Source organism: Microtus pennsylvanicus, chromosome 7 (genome assembly GCF_037038515.1).
Source record: "Microtus pennsylvanicus isolate mMicPen1 chromosome 7, mMicPen1.hap1, whole genome shotgun sequence".
NCBI lineage: Eukaryota > Metazoa > Chordata > Mammalia > Rodentia > Cricetidae > Microtus > Microtus pennsylvanicus.
The window spans coordinates 30,399,536-30,419,335 of NC_134585.1; the positions used below are offsets into that span (position 1 = coordinate 30,399,536).

At 41.6% G+C, this 19,800-nt stretch overlaps 1 protein-coding gene across 49 annotated transcripts in view; it reads right to left on the minus strand.

The window, feature by feature from the left end:
* The window catches only part of Map4k4 (mitogen-activated protein kinase kinase kinase kinase 4), a 137,555-nt gene that overhangs the window by 60,056 nt on the left and 57,699 nt on the right, over nt 1–19,800 (minus strand). For all 49 annotated transcript variants that reach the window (XM_075980356.1, XM_075980354.1, XM_075980338.1 and 46 more), the window contains exon 3: nt 16,892–16,948. In XM_075980356.1, the coding sequence (XP_075836471.1) occupies nt 16,892–16,948 (57 nt within the window). The remainder of the gene's footprint in view (nt 1–16,891; nt 16,949–19,800) is intronic.

Genomic DNA, 19,800 nt, shown 5'->3' on the forward strand with positions numbered 1-19,800 from the left:
GTACAGAATAATATATATGAGATTTACCTATACATGCACACTCATATGTACAGAATAATATATATGAGATTTACCTATACATGCACACTCATATGTACAGAATAATATATATGAGATTTACCTATACATGCACACTCATATGTACAGAATAATATATATGAGACATGAGAAGGTCTGCTTACAAAGCCATTCAATGCCTCTCCTGGAACAAGGTCCACAGCTAAACACATGATCCAAAGAGCCCAAAATCCCGTTTCTTACATTAGCTGTAGCCAGGATATCACAGCAAAAACTAAAGATCAGATCATTTTTACTTAAACAAAAAAAATAAATAAACATATAGAAATTTGGAGTACATTAAAAAAAAAGTGCACAGCCAGGTGTGGCTGTGCCAGCCTTTGAGGCCGCCGCGGTCTACATACGGAGTTGCAGGCCGGGGATACAGTGAGATCCTGTCTTTAAAGAGCATACATGTACAAAACAAAAAGAGTACTTTCAGTAGGCAGGAAAAAGCTAAACATTACCTACAGTTCACTGGTGCAGAGCTGTCCTCGTTCAGGGACATGTTTACCCATATATCCCTCACTCCCACCTTCTTCCACTCTCCATCTCGGTTGATTTTTCCCAGGGTCATTGTCGCATCCCACTACACAAAGGGTTGGTTCTGCTTCTTGGCAGAGAATAAACAAAAGCAGCTCCCTGAAGAGTAATTAAGAATCAGAAGAGTCTGACTGGCTGCAGTGCACTTTTCCTTTGAGTACCAGAAGGCAATTCTTCTAGGATCTAGCTGTTCGTCAAATGCTTCCAAAGGTACTTGATAGTTTCATAACCCACTGGTTAAAAACAAGCACATATTCTCATTATAAGCTTAAATTCAGTACTGTCCAGTGGTCTGAAAATGTTGAATATGTATACTGAGAAATATGATTGATGGGTTTTCATTGCACTGTTTCTTCTAATTCTAAACATCTTTAGACAAAAACACACTAGTGTGTTCTGTAACTATGTTCACCATCACAAGACTCATGCTGTCACACCTTCGAACTGGGCTGGGAAGCCTGGAATCCCAGCATCTGGGAGGCTGAGGCAGGAAGACTATGCAAGTTTGTAGGCTATATAATGGGACTCATCTCAAAAAGAGAAACTGGGTTACGTCTTAGTCAATGAAATACAAGACCCTAAGTGCACTCAGTTCAACAGTAGCCTTTCTAGAGGACTGGTACATCATCTAGAGAGAAAGTGATCACATTCATTTACTTGCCAAAATATGCCCTTGAGGTCTTAAGGAGTCAAATCATAAGCCATAAGAAACTCGACTACAAAGAATATTGAGAGGAAATCGTGGTCTCTTTTCCAAAGTACTGTATTAGGATGATGTAATGTAATGGATACTCTAAACATTATCTCTATTGTTTTTATGATTTTAAAATAGATGACTACTGCATATCTAATAAAGACATTCTTCTCCACCACTTATTGTCATTTACTGACTTATTATGAAGACCTAGCCTTGGAGGAAAAAGCATCAGAAATAGAGATTTGCCAGAGGACTTTGAGCCAATTACAACTAGAACCTAAGGACTAATACTGAGTATGCAATAATCTACATTTTCTTTAGACTATAGATATAATGAAGCAAGTTTGAGTTTCAACTTCCCTTTGATCATTGGTTTAAAGTAAGGTTCACGGTTAGAAAGATAGCTCAGCAGTTAAGAACACTGGCTACTCTTCCAGAGGATCCTGATTCTATACCCAGCCCCCACATGGAGGTGCACAACCATTTAGAACTCTAGTTTTAGGGGATCCAATGTCCTTTTCTGGCCTCCATGGTGACCAGGTACACAGACTGTATACACATAAAATAAAAAACAAATGTTTTCTTAAAAAATAAGTTTGGTAGTCTTATTTCAACATTTATTAGATATACACACCACCACCACCAAAGTAAACACTGTATTTAAGTAGAAGATACAGCAGTAAACAGTCAGTAAACAGACTTGGGGCTGGCATTTAAAAAATAGCTGAACTGACAAAGCTACACAGAGAAAGTTTATACAACACCCCATGTGTCTAGTTTAGAGTCCAAATTACTGTGTCCTTCATACTCTACTTTAGGGGAGCCAAGATGATCGCAAATAGGAGGATCTGAAGGATGGGGTGGGGGCTTCTTGGAGCAAAAGGGAAGAGGGCTCTCTTCTGGTTTCCTGCAATGACGAGGCAGCTGCTGACCCCCACTTAGTGAGTTAATGCAGCTGGTGCCAATTAGCATTTTGGCCTCTGACCAACAGGAGCAATTCTCAGAGAAAAGGTCTTTGTCTAGAGCTGGGCTATGACAGTGGGTGAGCTTTCAGTTGGCTATCAGAGGATTGGGGGCTGGGAGGAGCCAACATCTGCACAACATTAATTTGCACAAGCAGCTATGGGTTGTAAATGAGTCAAATGAGAAGCACTGCCCACTTCACCATCTGAGCACATAGGGGTGCAAATTATTACTTTGGCTCTTTGTCTTTTAATGGCCCCTTGGGTGGTGTTCTGAAGATTGTTTTGCAGTGCCTTGAGTATGTTAGGTAAGCGCTCTACCACTGAGCTAACATCTCCAGCCGTTTTTTTGTTCCCTTAAAATATGCTTTAACTCCTTATTGTCTCAGTGCTGTCTCATTCCTCTGATGGTAGGACTGACAGGCAGACCTCCGGGATGCTAACTGGGAAACAAGAGGACTGAGAAATGTTCTGAGTTTACCATCTTTCCACCTGGCTTCTTTACAAATTTAAATATCAGTTATTGACAGTTGAACAAATAGAGGGGCAACTGGTGGTCTTTGCAAAACTGGAGAAAAACACTGGTAAAGTGAGACAGTCTCCTGGAGGATTTCTGCACTAAGATGTAAGCATGTTCCTGAAAGAAATGAATGGTTTATAGTCAACTGCTACTCTGCTCTTCCTTATGGCTGCAAGCTGAAAGAAATTAAGATATTTCAACTTACAGAGTCCTGGTAGATCTGAGTGTATTACTCAGTTAAAGTCAAGTTAAAGGGAGCACAGATTCAATTAAGTTTAATTTGATTCAAACATAAAAAGTTACACATCTTAAATTCACCATTCAACAATATGTAAATGAAGAAAATTTTACAGATTCTAGAAGAGGATAAATTTTAGAACAAAATTAAGATTATGGAATCAGGTCACAAGACTGACAATCTTCAAAACTAACATCCTCATCCAAATCACTGAATACTACAGTAAAAACTCATGAAAATTAATATAACCAAAGTGAAAATCGCATATGCACAAAAAGCTTGCTCAAGATATAGAAGAAAAACACTCTTTTGAACACACTCTTTTTATGTAACTGAACCAGGGTGTTTCTTCTGGTAATGGCTTGGCCTTGAAGCTCTTCTTTGCCTACTGACACATCTAGTCAGAACAGCCCTGAGTCTTCTACATCCTTTCTCTAACTAAGTTTGCCCCTTGCTGAGTGCTTCACCTGGTTATCTAGCAGTGTGATTAAAAACAAAACAAGTAACAGCTCGAAAGAATGGGACAGACCTGAGATCGTAACTAAAACACCACCACAGTGAGCAGAACCCTTTCCTCCTACACCCACACTCATCTGTGAGCAGAACCCTTTCCTCCTACACCTGCACTCACCTGTGAGCAGAACCCTTTCCTTCTACACCCGCACTCACCTGTGAGCAGCCTTGGGGGACTGGTGCCCCTATGAACACGATGAAAAAAACACAGAAGCCCAAAGCACACCTCCAAAAGGCACAGCACATGGTGATTTCCATCAAGTCCCAATAAAGCACTATTTTTCTAGGTTCTTGAACTAATAGCTTGTTCCAAAATTTCGTGTCAACACCCAGACACCAAAGTCAGTCCCAAGCCATAAGGCAAAATACCATAGGTATAAGTATTTCTAATGAAACAGCCTCAAATAACACAAATTTATTTCCAAAACCAAATTATAATTACACTTCAATGTTTTAAAAGTGATTTTACATCAACGTTTTAAAGGGCCCAAACTGTTAAATTATAAGAACAAAAAGGGAGGGGGGATCCAAGATCTAAAATACCCAGAAGCTAGCAAAGCAGTTATGACCTTGGCAACAGATGCAGCTGTCCATAATGTAAATGTGCTATAGACAGGGAGAAGGAGTACACAAAGGAGAGGAAGAGGAGGAGATCCTACTACAGGCCATCTCTAGGTCAGTTTCTTCTTTAATCTCTTAATCTTTTTTTTTTAAATTTATTATGTATACAATATTCTGTCTGTGTGCATGTCTGCAGGCCAGAAGAGGGCACCAGACCTCTTTACAGATGGTTGTGAGCCACCATGTGGTTGCTGGGAATTGAACTCAGGACCTTTGGAAGAGCAAGCAATGCTCTTAACCACTGAGCCATCTCTCCAGCCCCCTTAATCTCTTAATCTTCTACATGGCCATGTAATATTTGGCTAATTTTGAAAAACTTATGGTTTATGGAACAGGAATGTGAGTCCTGTGAAAATTCAACAGAACTTTGTCAGTTCTTATGGTCTGCTCCATGTGTGTCTCCTGTACCTAATGTTGCAGGATTCTGCCAAACCTAAGACCCTCAAAGCCTGGCTAGGACTAGGCCAGAGGCACTACAAGGCCTCAGGCTTGTTCTTTCTTGTCTGCTGTGACCTAAGATCAGCAGTTTCCAAAAGCAAGTCATTCCCAGTAAGAAGCAAGAAAGAGGCTCATCATCCTGTCTTAACTTCTGACTGCCAGAGGCCCCCTTATAGGGATATAGATAGCTTCAGGCCATCCAGACACTGTAGACTTTCATGCCAGTGTCAAATTCACGAAGCTCCCCATACTACATACAAGAAAGAAAAAAAAAATACTGTGTATGCTGAATAGTGGTGTTTAAGTCATACAAACACTCAAGTGCAGATTGACAAAGGGAAACTGCAAGGGAGTGATGGGCAGTACCCGTCTGTGACCTCAGGTCATGGGAGCTCCTGCTTACTCACTTGGCATGCTCAGATACAGGCTATGCTCTCAGAAGTATCTGCAATTAGAAAGAATATAGGGAGGGACATCTGCTCCTGGAGGAGATAAAGTATCAAGGGCCAGATGATTTACCCTCCTACTAAAATTAAACAAATCCTGAGGAGGCTAAGATACCAGGTAAGGATGGGCAGTTTCGTGCCTTAAGGAGAGAGTCTAGACTAACCAAGAACAGGAGACTCAAATGGAACAAGAGGAGCCTATGAGCTCAGGGAGTAGAACAGAGTTTGGAAGATCAGCAGCAGCCACATGAATAAACGTCCAGAGAGGAGAGAATTGCACAGATGAAAGCTGTGGAATATGGAACCCTTCTCAGGTTGCAGGAGAGCACCACCACCAAAAAACCACTTGGGGTATGGGAAGAATCCAGTCTTTACCAGGCACCTGTGAGCAGAAACCAGCCCTCAGAGACAGGAACCGTGCAGACTGCCACAAACCCAACTGAACATCATCCCACAGGACTCTGAAAGCCATGGTCTCAACAGCGGAGAGAAACTAGTCATCGACTAGATGCTGATCCAATCCCAATTTATGGTAATTAACTGAACCCCACCTCAAAGCATAAAATATTGTGAATCCAAGAAGGTAGAATTCATGGTGCTGATCTAACTAGAAACTGCCAGGTAAAGATATTAGAACAAATAACCACAGAAGAGAAGGGGATAAACAACCAACAATCTATTCCTGTTGGTTTTGACTATTGTGCTGGTTAGGAACATGCTCCTGAAATAGCATCACGTGGCTTGATAGGGTGTGCTACATTAACACAACTTGATTTACATGTTTCAGTTCCTCCAGACGATGACAAAGAAAACCCCACAGACCATCTGTCTCCACTTACCTAGCGCTGGGAGAATGTAACTGTCTGGACACAATCTCACTATGCGGATCAGACTATCCTGAAACCCACAATCTTGCTGGCCTTAACTTTGATGGAATCAGAGGCATGCAGCACCAGGAACGAATCATGATTTTTAATAAACATTATTATCACACTTAGGAAAGAAAACCCTCCTTAAAATTAATGTACCAAATCACAGCACTTTAATGATTTTTATTGCGTATCAACTGCTAACACAACAATACAGAACCAAAAGTACAGATACCATGGAAACTATTAGACAGCCCATACTGCAAGCAATAATAAAGTGATTTTTAATTCTGACTTTAAAAGTACTAGCAAACAACCAAAGATTTTTAATTAGTTTCTATTTTTAATATAACTGCACAACTTCTTTTTTCTGCCTAAGATCCTTCCCACTTATCTCACCCCTCCCCACTTTGTTTCCCTTCAAAGTCATGGTCTTTTTCTTTAATATTTTTACACACATGCACACAACAAAAATTCGTGGTCTTATTCTTTACAGCACCTGCTTTCAGAAACATTATCCACCACACACAGCAATGATGATGTTTTTGCTTTAAAAATAACATGAGCCAATTCCTTACACTCAAGTTTCTTTACATCTAAGATAGGGGATCCATTCCAAACAGGTGAGCCTCCTAGTGTTATAAATAATAAATTAGGTTAGCATAAAAATATTTTTACAGTGTACAGCACATAGCAAATATGTGCTGTGATTTTAACTTCAATTACCTCTGCCTTTTTACATTGCATTCCTACAGCAGCCTGTAACACAAAAGCAAGCACTGTTGAACACAGGCACAAATCCTCAGCATGGCCTTCTGCTAGCAGCAGTGGGCAGACAGGAAATCTAAAACTTACTGCTGGGATGAAGCAAGAAGACAGAGTAAGGATGACACAGGTCAAACCAGCCAATGCCAGTGTAACCTGCTTTATTTCCAACGGCCAGTTAGGCTAATCTCTTGCTAACAATGAATAGCAATTTGAGTCTTAACTATATATACTGTTACTTCTATTCATACAACGACACACACACACACACACACACACACACACACACACACAACCCTGCAAGTGTTCCTTCTTAGAAAAACAGGAAAGATGACTATAATCTACAGATGTCAAAGAAACTGGTAAGGAAAGATAATTATATTCACCCAGTGTTGATGCTAGTCCTGCTCAACAGTGCTACACCAGGAGTCCCACTACCATGAGCTCTACTGCAGCCGCTCCCTTAAATGCATGCTAGGGTATGTTCTGAACACACCGCACAGTTGTTGATACTGAACACTGTGTGTATCTTATCAAAGAATAGTTGTCCTTTCAAATGTGATTTTAAAAGATATATATAAGACAACTGTTTAAGATGTGAGATTTTGTTAAATATAAAAGTAAACTTTTACAGGATTCGCATGATCCAATTCAAAAGGGCAAACAAACTATAACTTGTGAAGTTTTGAAAACAGAAGTTGGTTAAGCCTACTACTTTACTACTTCATAACCCTACTAGGCACTGCAAGAAAGCTGCATAGCAATTACTGAAAGTAAAAGAAAAACAGAGCTCTACCTTAGATAACTAGGAAGGGAAGTGACTGGAACACTGTTTGATGATGAATCATAACACAGCACTCCAGGGCAGCCGACGGCATGCACATTTCAGTCTGGTCTAAAAGCGGCTCACTAACCCGAGATAGGCTCTTTAGTCCCTTCTTCCTCCTTCTATTCTGAAGTCATGGCTACAGTGCAAGTACACAGACAGACAGAGGCAGTGGAACTCTCTGGAAGAGAGGTCTGGGAGCAGAGCCTCAGAACAGCTCTCCGTCCCGCCAGCAGACGAGTGATGCCACCCCCTAATAACACAGCCATCTCTCCCCAGAGACCCTCTCTTGGCACTCTACATGACCATAAAGCAAAACACATGGTAAGAGTTTGTCTGGAGTCTCCTGAGGTTGGCCAAGTCAGAACAATTGTTTTAAAAATGGAACTCTCACAGGAGACAAGAAACAGAACTCACTTGTCAGAAAGAGGACCACCTACTATCCCATGTCTGCACTCAAGGTAGTGGGACAGCAGAACTGGGTTTCTGCATCAAAGAAAAATTAAATCTATCACCATCATACATACATATACACACACAGGGAGAGGGAGGGAAGGAGACCAAATGACATTACCTCCTCAATACATACTGGTTTATAGAGACTAGAATTTAAGCCGATTAGTTATATGCCGAAATGACTATTCCCCAGTCAAGACCCTGAAAGACCATTACCGACTTAAATTTCTAAGTAAAAATCTGCCTTGTTCTTCCTCCTCCCACCAGTAATAAATGAGAAGTATAAGAAGATTGAGGAGACCATGTCACTTTCCTTGCCAGCCTTTTAAATGCATTCTCCTGCTTGCTGATAAAGTATTTTCAATTTCCGTGTTCACACTGAGGGTCAGCTTCACAGCTGAAGCTGAACTGGAACAAGGGAGCATGCACAGGGCAGGGATGGACACTATGCAACAAACATCTACAGACTCTGCAGCACAGGGACAGACAACAGCCACTGGCTCCCCAGGAAGATGATGACAGACAGGAGACTGAAGATGGTGCTTGAGATAATCTTATAGCATCAAGTCATCCAGAACATGACTCACAGCATCTAAAATGAAGCAGACATGGAGGGACAGACAGACACGGACACACAACACACACACTCCTACAGGTCAGAACAATTATATTCATGCTCAAGCCCACACTAATGAACCTATCAGACAAAGCAAAAGTGTAAGGAGCAGAGGCTGCACCCCACACATTTCGCAGCTCATCTTTCTATGAAACACTACAGTCTTGCCTAAAATATGGCAGCAGAGAAATGCAGCCTCTGTTTGCAGTCAGCTGACTAGAATTAGACAGGCTGGGAAAAAGAAGCAGCTGACCACTCTAACGCTGAGCACACAGCTCATCAAGTTAAGTGACTTCACTTAAGATTACGTCCTTGATTATGTGGAAAACAGATTGTAAAATCTTGAGATAAGAACAACCCATCCAATGCAAGAACTAGTAAGGTTAACTATTACACATTAACCATGGGCATGCATGAGTTTAATATAGAAAAAATAATACAAGCACATAAATGTGCACTGTATAGTTTTGAAAATGTTAATTATATAAAGAAAATACCCATAGTGGTATTGATGGAAATTATTCTTTCTTTTTTGTTTGGTTTTGTTTTTTGAGACAAGGTTTTGTGTATCCCTGGCTCTCCTGGAACTCACTAGCTAGACCAATATGGCCTCAAACTCAGAGATCTGCCTGACATTGTCTCCTGAGTGCTGGGATTGAAGGTGTGTGCCACCGCCACCACCCAGTGAGGGTAAATTTTCTAAAGATCCTTTTTAAAATGTACAAAAGTTACTAAGAACACATCTCTGGGGGGCTGGAGAGATGGCTCAGAGGTTAAAAGCACTGGCTGCTCTTCCAGAGGTCCTGAGTTAAATTCCCAGCAACCACATGGTAGCTCACAACCATCTGTACTGAGCTCTGGCGCCCTCCTCTGGCATGCGGGCATACATGGAGGCAGAATGTTGTATACATAATAAATAAATCTTTTTTTTTAAAAAAAAAAAAAAAGAACACAGCAGTTCTCAAGAAATCTAATCCAAGCCGGGCGATGGTGGCGCATGCCTTTAATCCCAGCACTCGGGAGGCAGAGGCAGGCGGATCTCTGAGTTCGAGACCAGCCTGGTCTACAGAGCTAGTTCCAGGACAGGCTCCAAAGCCACAGAGAAACCCTGTCTCGAAAAACAAAAACAAAACAAAACAAAAAAAAAAAAAACAAGAAATCTAATCCAAACCAAATTCACCCTGAGATTAGCTGAAGCTTTCACTGCTCTTTGTGTGCTTGGAGCACAGGGAGTTAGCACAGCCGGAGTACACATGCACTGTACAGACAAGCTACCTGCACAGGAGCATAGAAATACAGTAACACCACGTCCAACTCACTGAAATCCTTAGGGCTTCATGGAAAAATCAAAAGCCTATTGGATTTTTAAATCACGTGCCTCCCTCCTATGCCAATTAAGTATACTGGCATTATTCTATTACTTTTCATCCAGCTGCAGAGAACGCTCTAAACCAGGTGTTTTAGTACCGATGCTCCGCTGGTCACAGACACCATGCTGCAGCCCAGCTTAGTGACTGTCATCTTCCAGTCATCTTCCTTCCCTGGTGTGTGACGAAATAGGATCAATCTACATCACCTGGGCTCAAGCGTCCACATCAGGAGAACGGTTTAAAATGGGTAGGTTTCAGTCATGGGTTATATGCTTCTTTCTCTACAAGTTAAAATAATAAAAGTGATGGCAATTGTCTTGCCCTTTTAGGAGTATCTGTGAAGGAGAGCACTCATTAAACCTTCAGTATAGACGGTGGTAATGAAGAGTCACCTTCCAAGACCCTGTGCGCCAACCACAAAAGTAACTACAAGAAAGAAGTAAAAACTGTCACTAAAACTGGTCTGGTCTTTCGGGATTCACAACCTAAAGCCAGCTGCCTAAGAGCACAGACAGAAGGACTATGCGTGGACTGGCTATGCACGCTGTTTACAAGCTACAAAACAGAGCTCACTGTGAGGAGGGAAATGGGGGGGGTGTATCTGAAATACATTAAGGGACATATTTGAGATGAGGTAAGTTAAGGAACTCACCTTCTGAATTATTTAGAACATTTCCTGGAATAAACACAAAGTTCTGAAATTAAATGTAACCATAAGGTAAGCAAATGACCAAGTAGAGTCCTTTGAGTGTCTGGCAGTAGTAAGAAATACTGGGAACAGTCAGAAGCTAAGCAACTGAGGAACGGCCCAAGATAAGGGGAAATCCATGTTCTATCTCTAGGTGAGTACGTGACCTTAAGACTTCACTAAATATACATAGATCTTGAAGGAGCTGGGGAGGGGACAGAATATGATCAAAATATATTTCATGAAAAAAATTAAGCAAAAGTATTTTTAAAATCTACTGAAGCACTTTCCACTGTTTTCTCCTCTTCCATACAACGTAATGAAAGACCACAACTTTCTTTAGTTCTAGGGCAAAGGTAGTCCAGAATCTCTACTAGAGAGTAGGAATTAGAGAAGAGTCTGTGGAGTTCAGCTGGCATTGTCAGAAGGGAAACAGCTACAAAGACAACGCCCACCTATTTTGTATAAACATCTCTCATTCACAAAAGAAATGGTCACCCCCAGGAAGTACTGCATCACCCGGACAGCTACTGCCCTCGCTGCTGCTCTCTATGAGGGACAACAAAACGTCACAGCCACCTCTGTCTCTCCAGGCTCTGTGAGAGCTATGGAGATAGGATCAGAGAGAGCCAACAGGGTAGGATGTGAGATCTCAGGCTGGCTTGGGATGTTGTTTGGCTCTAGCTCCCTCTGCCACTATCTTGATTCCTTCCCAACCTCCACAAGGGAGAAGACAAGCTGCCAGCTCACAGGGTCAGGAAAAAGTTACCTAGTCTCCCAGAAGCTATGGAGGAGACATGGAGTGTGGCTCAGAAGGAAGACAAAAGGGCACTGTGTAGAACTGTTGCTGAAGAATAGGGCTAACAGTGGCTGTTTATACTGTCAGCCCCAAACTAAAGCTCAGGGCCTGAGTCTAACAAGCTTCACTGGTAGATGAAAGTGCCCAGTTGTCTTTGGAAGAAAGTATGTCTGCCCTATGTGCCCCCGGGGCATCGGAGGTCTGTGCCTACACTCCTCCAACTTCACTAATACATCTCCCCACACCCATGCTCATTTTGCTTTGTAGTCTCATGCTCTAAAATAACATGGTAAGGAGAAAGAACAGAATAATGGAAGGACAAAAGACAGATATAAAAAAAAAATATTTAGTCGTACAAAATACGTTGAGTAATTTTTATTTATTTATTTTACTTTAAAATAAACTTGAACTAAAATATGTAGACATCCAATCTGATTGTGAAGTGTTCATTAACACTAGGCACATCCTGCCACAAAAAGTTTTTTAAAAAAATAAAGAATAAATGTTCTACAGCATAGTTAACTATTCTAGTTCACTGCAGTAGCAAACATGCAATAAGAGCACCAGGAGGCCTTAAAATATCTTCAGCAAATGGTGTTTTCGGGGCTGGAGAGGTGGCTTGGTTAAGAACACCAGTTGCTATTCCAGAGGACCTGGGTTCAATTCTCAGCACCCACATGGCAGCTCACAACTGTCTCTAACTCCAGTTCTGGAGGATCCAGAGCCTTCTTCTAGCCTCCACTGGCATACATGCACATGGTACAGACAAATGTGCATGTAAAATAAACATACAAATAACATACAATGATAAAGTAACTTTTAAAACGGTATTTTAATGTACTGAGAGAGAACAATGAAGCAAGGAAGCGTGGCTTATCAAGTAAAAAGTACTTAACTAGATGCTTTAGCCCTGATAAAAAGCCTACAAGATCGGAATTATTTTTCCATTCTATATACAAGCAAACTGAAATGTTATCTTGTTTAATCCTGAGTAATATTCTAAGGAATGATGTAAGATTTCTCCAGGAGAAAGCAAGGACATGAACATAAAATACTAGAGGTTCACAACTATAAACTCAACTTGAAGGGTACTTATGTTCTTCAAATGGATGTCTACAGGTAAAAGGCTAAGGCATTTTCTATTCATTCAGCGACAAAGTCTTTGTCTTCTTAACAAGGTTCAGCCTATTTTATTTGGGGCAATCTTCCTGTCTCCAAAGTGCTGGAATTATAGACATGGTCAATTTAATAATTTCTTTTCTTGGGACATGAAATGTAAGTGTGAAAGTATAAAGAACATAGCATGTTACTATTTGATTGTTAGCATTTCTGGTTTTTTTTGTGTGTGGCAGGGTGTTTTGTTTTGTTTGACACAGGGTTTCTCTTTGTAGCCCTACCTGTCCTGGAACTCACTCTGTAGACCAGGCTGGCCTCAAACTCAGATCTACACCTGCCTCTGCCTCCCCCATGCTAAGATTAAAAGCCTGCACCACTATACCTGGTGATTATTAGCATTCCTAATTAATTACGATATCTGCAATTATAAAAAGGATATGAAAATAAGATTAATTTTCTTGGCCAAAGAAACCAATATTGTATGCAAGTAATTAATGGTGCCAACCATTGGAGTCTTAATGTGAAATGTCTTTCATAAGCTCATGTGTCTGAAAATTAGACCCTAGTAGGTGGGCACTATTTAAGAAGATTATAAAACCGTTAGTTTTGCTGGAGAGAGTAGGTAAAGGGGGTGAACTCCGTTCCATTTCCTGTTCATATCCTGCTCCCCAAGTACAGACGCAGTGTGGCCTGCGAGCCTCCCACCTGACACTGCTCTTCCTCAAACTGTGAACCAGAACAGACCTTTCCCCTTCTGTCACAACACACAAGGGAGCCAGGAGAAAATCAGTGCTGAGAAGTCAAGTCTTCGCTGTGGCAAATCTGACCGTGTATGACAGAGTGTGTGACGAATCCATACACTCTGGGAACAGGTTTCCCAGGAGGAATGAGAAGTTCGCTGTGCAGGTGAAAACCCCTATAATGTTATAAACAGTGCTTACCAGGGCATTTCGGTCAGAATATGGAAGACTAGAATACATAGAGAAATGTGACAGTGATGTCCTAACTCATAGGTTTACCCTTCAGGGAAAATAAGGACTCTTAGGAAGTCAGACAGAAGCCATCAAGGCTGCACACCATCACAGAATCTGGCTGCATTATGTTCATGTCCCAAGACACTGAATAAGGACGATTTAAAAGTAATGGACTAATATGTTTGGCAGAGGGGGTTTCAAGGCAGGATAGTATTATTTTTTAGGTCATTTTCTTCTGCTTCATCTATATTTGGTTGTTCAAGTCTTGCTGTTTTAGGGCCACTAGTTTTTATTGGTGTCTTGTTGCTCTTTGTGGTGTTGAATGTATTCTTGTCTTATCTATCCATCTTTTCCTTTGATTGGTGTAGCTGGGACTGTCTGTATCTCTGGTGATCAATCTTCCAGATGCCAGTGGATGCTAGGCTCAGATGGTTGTTCCTCGTAGTCAGGGCCAAGGTTCCAGTCAGCCCTGGAGGTCACTTGGTGTTCCTGAAGGTTGCTCAGAACTCCTGGGGGATCGATCTGCAATACTGAGGTTCATTTGGGCCTGTTTCCAAGGTAGTTGCTTGCTTCGGGCTGCTTCCACTAAGGTAGCTGCCATGGGCCTGCTCCCTCAGAGGTCGCTCCCTTGTTGCCCATTCCTTTCTTGCTCCTTGCTCTTTTCTTCTGTTTATTCTCTCTGCCTGCCAGCCCCACCTATCCTCTCTCCTGCCTCATTATTGGCCATTCAGCTTTTTATCAGACCATGGGGTGTTTTGGGCAGGCAAAGTATCACAGTTTCACAGAGTTAAACAAATGTAAACAAAAAAATGCAACACATCTTTGCATTATTAAATGTTCCACAGCATAAACAAATGTTAACGCATCTTAAAATAATAGTCTACAACAGACTCATGTCCAAACACCCCAGAGCAGAACGTGAGTTCTTGGTTGGTTGTGTCCAGGTTCTTCACATAACCAAGTATACTGGGTGAAGCAGGCCTCCATTTTCCCACTCACTGCAGCTGGTGCTGGAACTGGATTCACTCAGGCTGCCAATAGCTAACTGAGGGATAGAACCATGCCTTAGTCTTCCCATCCATACCATTTCTCCCTTCTGAGTCTGCATCAACCATTAAGTTTCTCCTAACAAGTCTCAGTCTGATCCCTCCCAGCCCCCCAGGAACTAGCTTTTGCACCATTTTGTCCCTGAGATGAAATAGAGTGGAAATCAGACAGAACCTTCCTATCCAATGACATCTCCTGCTGGAGCTCAAGTCTGGTGCGAAATCTCTCCTATGTGCCTCCCAGGTTCCAGCCAGGCCTACAAGTTCACAGGCAAAGCCTAGAAGCTACTGATGTTCAGGGCAGACAAGAGCATGTTCTCCATGCAGCTGAACATGGTCTTCTATTCACAATCTACACTTACTCTAGATCCTTTCTGAGCCCCAGGCTACAACAGAGGTCAGTACAGGAAAAGCACATGTAAGAAATATTACTCAATACAATACAATGTACTCAATGATTGATTGAAGGTCGGTTCTTTTTAAGGGTCACACTCTGGTTTTCACTTTACTGGAATACATGAGCTTTACACTAATTATTTTTAAAGAAACCCTAAATATACTTGTGTCATGCATTTGCCAACTGTTGCCTTACTTTTCAGGAAAGAAAACACACAGTTGGTGTGTAGGTCAGTGGTACAGCACTTATTTAGCTAGGACACACAAGGTCCTCATTAATCCCCAGCATAGAAAATAACAACAACAATAATACAATACAAAAGCATCTAGTACATGTATAAGTTTGCATGTACTTTATAGATGTTCTCACAGATGCATGATTGGAAGAGAAATATACCGAGGCACACAGTGGCTACTGTAGAAAGGTGGAAGGATGTAACTTTTCTTTATATTTTCCTATATATTACAATCTCTTTCTCTGGTGACCATGCATTGCACATTTATCAGACTCTGCCTTGGATAAGGAGGTCCTCCGCTTGAAGTCTATCTGAAGTGTGAAGGCAACATACAAGGAGGCCACAGCAGCTATTCAGGAAGCACAGCACAGGCTAAAGACACTGAGCCCTAAATTCTGGATTTATAAATATCCAAAGCTTAAGGCTTACTTTTTTTTAGTTTTGTTTTGTTGTTTTTGTTTTTGAGACAGGGTCTCTTTATATGGCCCTTGCTGTCCAGGAACTTGTTATGTAGGCTGGCCCTGAACTCATGGAGATTTATCTGCCTCTGGTTCCTGAGTGTAGGGATTAAAGGTTGCACACCTACGCCTGGACCAAAGTCTATATTTAAAATGGTATCGACAAATCTAACAATAAAGCAGTCAACAAGTAAGTTTATAAATATTCAAAATTCCTGGGCTCCGGGATACCATATCCCAAGATAGCAGTAAGAGTCACAGAGACAGGAATAGGGGTTTCAGCAAGAAGGTGCCACTGCCTGGTCCAGTCTCAGAGAGTACTTCACAAATATTTAAATCACACCAAGTTAGAATGTACCACTCTTTCATTGTTCTTTCAAATGCTTATCTGAGCTGCAAATAGGGGGTGGGGCACAGAAGCAGGCAGATTGGAGAGGTACGTGCTGTTTGAAAGCAGCGGAGAGGTCAGAGAACACCTCACTAGATTACTGGTGGCACACTGAACTCAGTGTAGCCATTAGGATCCTCAGTAGATTCCAGACGATTTGATGTAAAGACACCCCCAGCTCCTCACACCGTATGTCTATCTTATGAACTAAGCATGCATTCTCAGAGCACTCAAACAGGCAGGCCCCTGCATGTCCACGTGTGTGGACTCACATTTTGTTTGGCTCAGTTCTCTTTTCCTATGTAAAGCTACACCATAAATCCTCAATCATTTCAAGAACTATCTTTTCCCACTAAATTTTGCCAACAATCTACTCAACGTTCTAACAGATGTTTCTCTTACAACCCCTGGGAACTTGGCTGGATGTTTTCTTCTCCCGTGATAAAATAAATAGCACAGGTGTAGACTACTACCCTAAGGGAAGCTTTCCTTCACTCTCTATTCATGTGACCTCCATGATCCTGCCTCCGATTTTTTCCCTATTAGTGAAGATGTTTCCCATTACACTCCATTTTGTAGCCAAGGATGACATCACAGGGAGGTGTTCTAGGACGGCTGTTTTAAAAATAATAATAATAATAATAAACAAATGCTACTGACTTAGCTACCTGGGGACCACCTGCAACAACTCAAATATGTCAACTGGCCTGCCACTGGACCCTGAGCACCAAATGCCACAGCAGAGCCATGTGCTCAAGGGATCACAATCTCCAAACACAGAGAGGCTTTTTACTAGGGCAGGAGTAACTTTAAAGCCACAATCCTTTCATAAACATACGTGATCCAGCCTTACCTCGGTGACATCCATAACCTTGATGGCCGCCAGCTGACCTGTTTTAACATGTCGACCCTGAACAAGGAGAAAAGAAAGACTGGTTAATACCAACATTCTGGACAGTCACCCAAACAGAATGGCTGAAGTCTCTCACACAGTATCTCTTCCCTATGCTTGTTCTGTTACTAATAAGAGAAGTTCAAATGAATTTAAATAAAACATCAATTCTTTTTCTTCTGGTTTAATCCAAGGTACTTAAAATACTTTAGTTAAATTTATGTGTGCCTGTGTAAGTTTCATGCATTCAGGAGTCATGAAGGTCAAAAGAGGGCATCAGATCCCCCTACAACTGGAGGTAATGGAGGTGGGGGAGTCTGAGCCACTATGTGGGTGCTGGCAGCCAAACGAACAAACCATCTCTCCAGTCCTCCAATCAACTTAAGTAATGTGTTTGTCTATATATCAGGGTCACCAACCTTTCCTTCAATGGCCAATAGATGGATGGATGGATGGATGGATGGATGGATGGATGGATGGATGGATAAAGCTCTAGCTATTTATTTAAAGCCATAAATGGGTAATTGCATTTTCCTAGTGGAATCTCAATAGTAACTATTTGATTTCACAAATTATAAAGAATGTCCTCTTTAAAATCTTCCTACAGCCCCTACAATGCAGGGAGTATAGAGACTATATTCCAGAGTAAAGGAAGTATACAAAAAGATTCAGAGGCAAGCAAAATAACTTTGTCACAACTATAATTTTTGATCTAGGACCTAAAACTGTGTTGCTCATTCATGTCACTCTGTATTTCAAAAATCTGGTATAATTCTTCTCTCTCAGTTTGGGTTTGGTTACCAGCCTACTCTCTGCAGCAAAGCCTTGCTAGCATTTCTCAAGGCAGTAACTAGGAACCACCCAGCTATCTTGTACATGAGCTACTTAAGGATGCAGTGTTTACAAATGGCCCTTCTGCAACTACGCAAAGCAGAAATAACACCCTTACATTTCCCGAAGATCTGTCTATCTTGTGGTCTCATGACAGAAAGAATGAATTTATAACATCAAAGGACAACTCTGTCTTTACTCACGAAATTTGTGCAGAAACTCACGTTACAACAAGGACAAAGCAGTCCCTGAAATGGTACCACCTGACAGCTAGTACACTGTAATTAAACAACAACTAGCATACTCGGCAACCAGTAGTGGAGACATGTTTCAGACTGGTGTATGAGCTCCATGGAGGATGGGGTACCGGAAGTGATACACTTCATAGCATTGTGAAATATAATAATCGAGATGCAAAATATACTGTGGGGCACTTGGGCAGTAGTCAAATATAACCGCAGAAGATGAGTCTATCCCCTCCATCAGTAACAGCATCAAGCATCTCCCATGTGACAGCACAATCACAAAGCCAAACTGTGCTTTTCTTGAATCCAAGAAGGAAGAGTACACTTAAGACACCGGCAATAGAAAGAGTACGATGATCTCCTCCCACACAGCCCTCAATCTTTTGGCCTTTCTACAGTGGCTAAAAGGCTATTTCCAGATCACTGCAGCAAACTTCTCCCTGCTAGAAACCAGGTGACTGTAGAAAACAGCAGGAGCTGTTTGGGCTTTCTTCTTTTTGAGAAGATAGGTATGTAATGCTGGACCGGCCCAGATAAAATATAGAGGAGGGACTCTAAATCTAGAAAACATGAGTCTGTCAAAACACTCTCTCTCCAAAGACTGACACCGTGTCATCTTTCTTTATCCCAATTAGGTAACAATACTCTACCAGTGTCATTTCATGACAGTCTGCCTGACTCACAGTAACCAGAATTACCCCTCAGTACAGAACCTCATAGCTTTTGATTCACTTTTGCTCCCCACCCCAACTAGGAAAATGAATGTCTTCTTTTAAGGGGGGGGGGGGGACGAGGCCTGGTAGAGATACAGGCTAAGGAAACGACCTATTTTTCAACTCCCCTTTGAGTTTCTAACCCAGTCACAATCACCACTTTGCCCTTCCAAATATACAATACACAACACATGTTCCAAGGAAAAATCACACTATATAGCTTTAAGATTCAGGACACCATTACAGCCTGTCTGTACCTTTAGTGAAGTTTGTCCCTGTCCCATGGGAAGCACAGAGGAAATAACATTAAGGGAAGCTTTTAAATCCCAGTGAGGAGAGAGATATGTAGGCAGAAGTATATGAGGTCAAATTCTAAGCCCATGTGTCTCTGAAACTTGTATTGGGCTTTTGTTTATTCCCACAGTTATCTCACTGTCCAAAACTGCTTAACGACATGGTGCCTGCTCAGAGAAATGGTAATTTGGAAATGTGTGTGTGTAGAAATACTGTGTTTACCCAATAAGAAAAGCACTATTGGGACTCGATAGTAGAATTGCCTGACAGTGAGAAACCAACTGTTCTCCTTTGCTAGAAAAGGCAAAAGGGTGGGTTTTTAGGGAGCAATAATAATCTGAAAACAATCGATCAAAGAGTAGGGCATGGGTTCCCTCCTGAGAATTGGAGCTGCACACAATCTTTCCTATATCCCGGAACAGACATATAGGTGGCCAGAAATGAAAGGAAGAACACGATGATTCACCTGGGATGAAAAGCTGTGTCACAAAACCATGCAAACTCTCTGCAGACCAACAGGCAGTGGCATGCGCTGCACCCAGCCAAGATAGCAGCTCTCTCGAAAGCTTAGGAAGAGATTTCATCACAGTATAAAAAGGGAAGCAGATCTGGCTGCTTCTCATTCCCACCCAAAGAAAAGCTTTGTTTCCGAAACCTCTGTTCCTAGACGTGATGTCTTGTTGATTTGGAAAAGTTAGTTGGGTTTGAGATGTTCACAGGAGGTTGGAGTATAAGCATGAAGAACTTAGAATGAATGCCCAGGGCTCATTCACAAAAGGTTGAACAG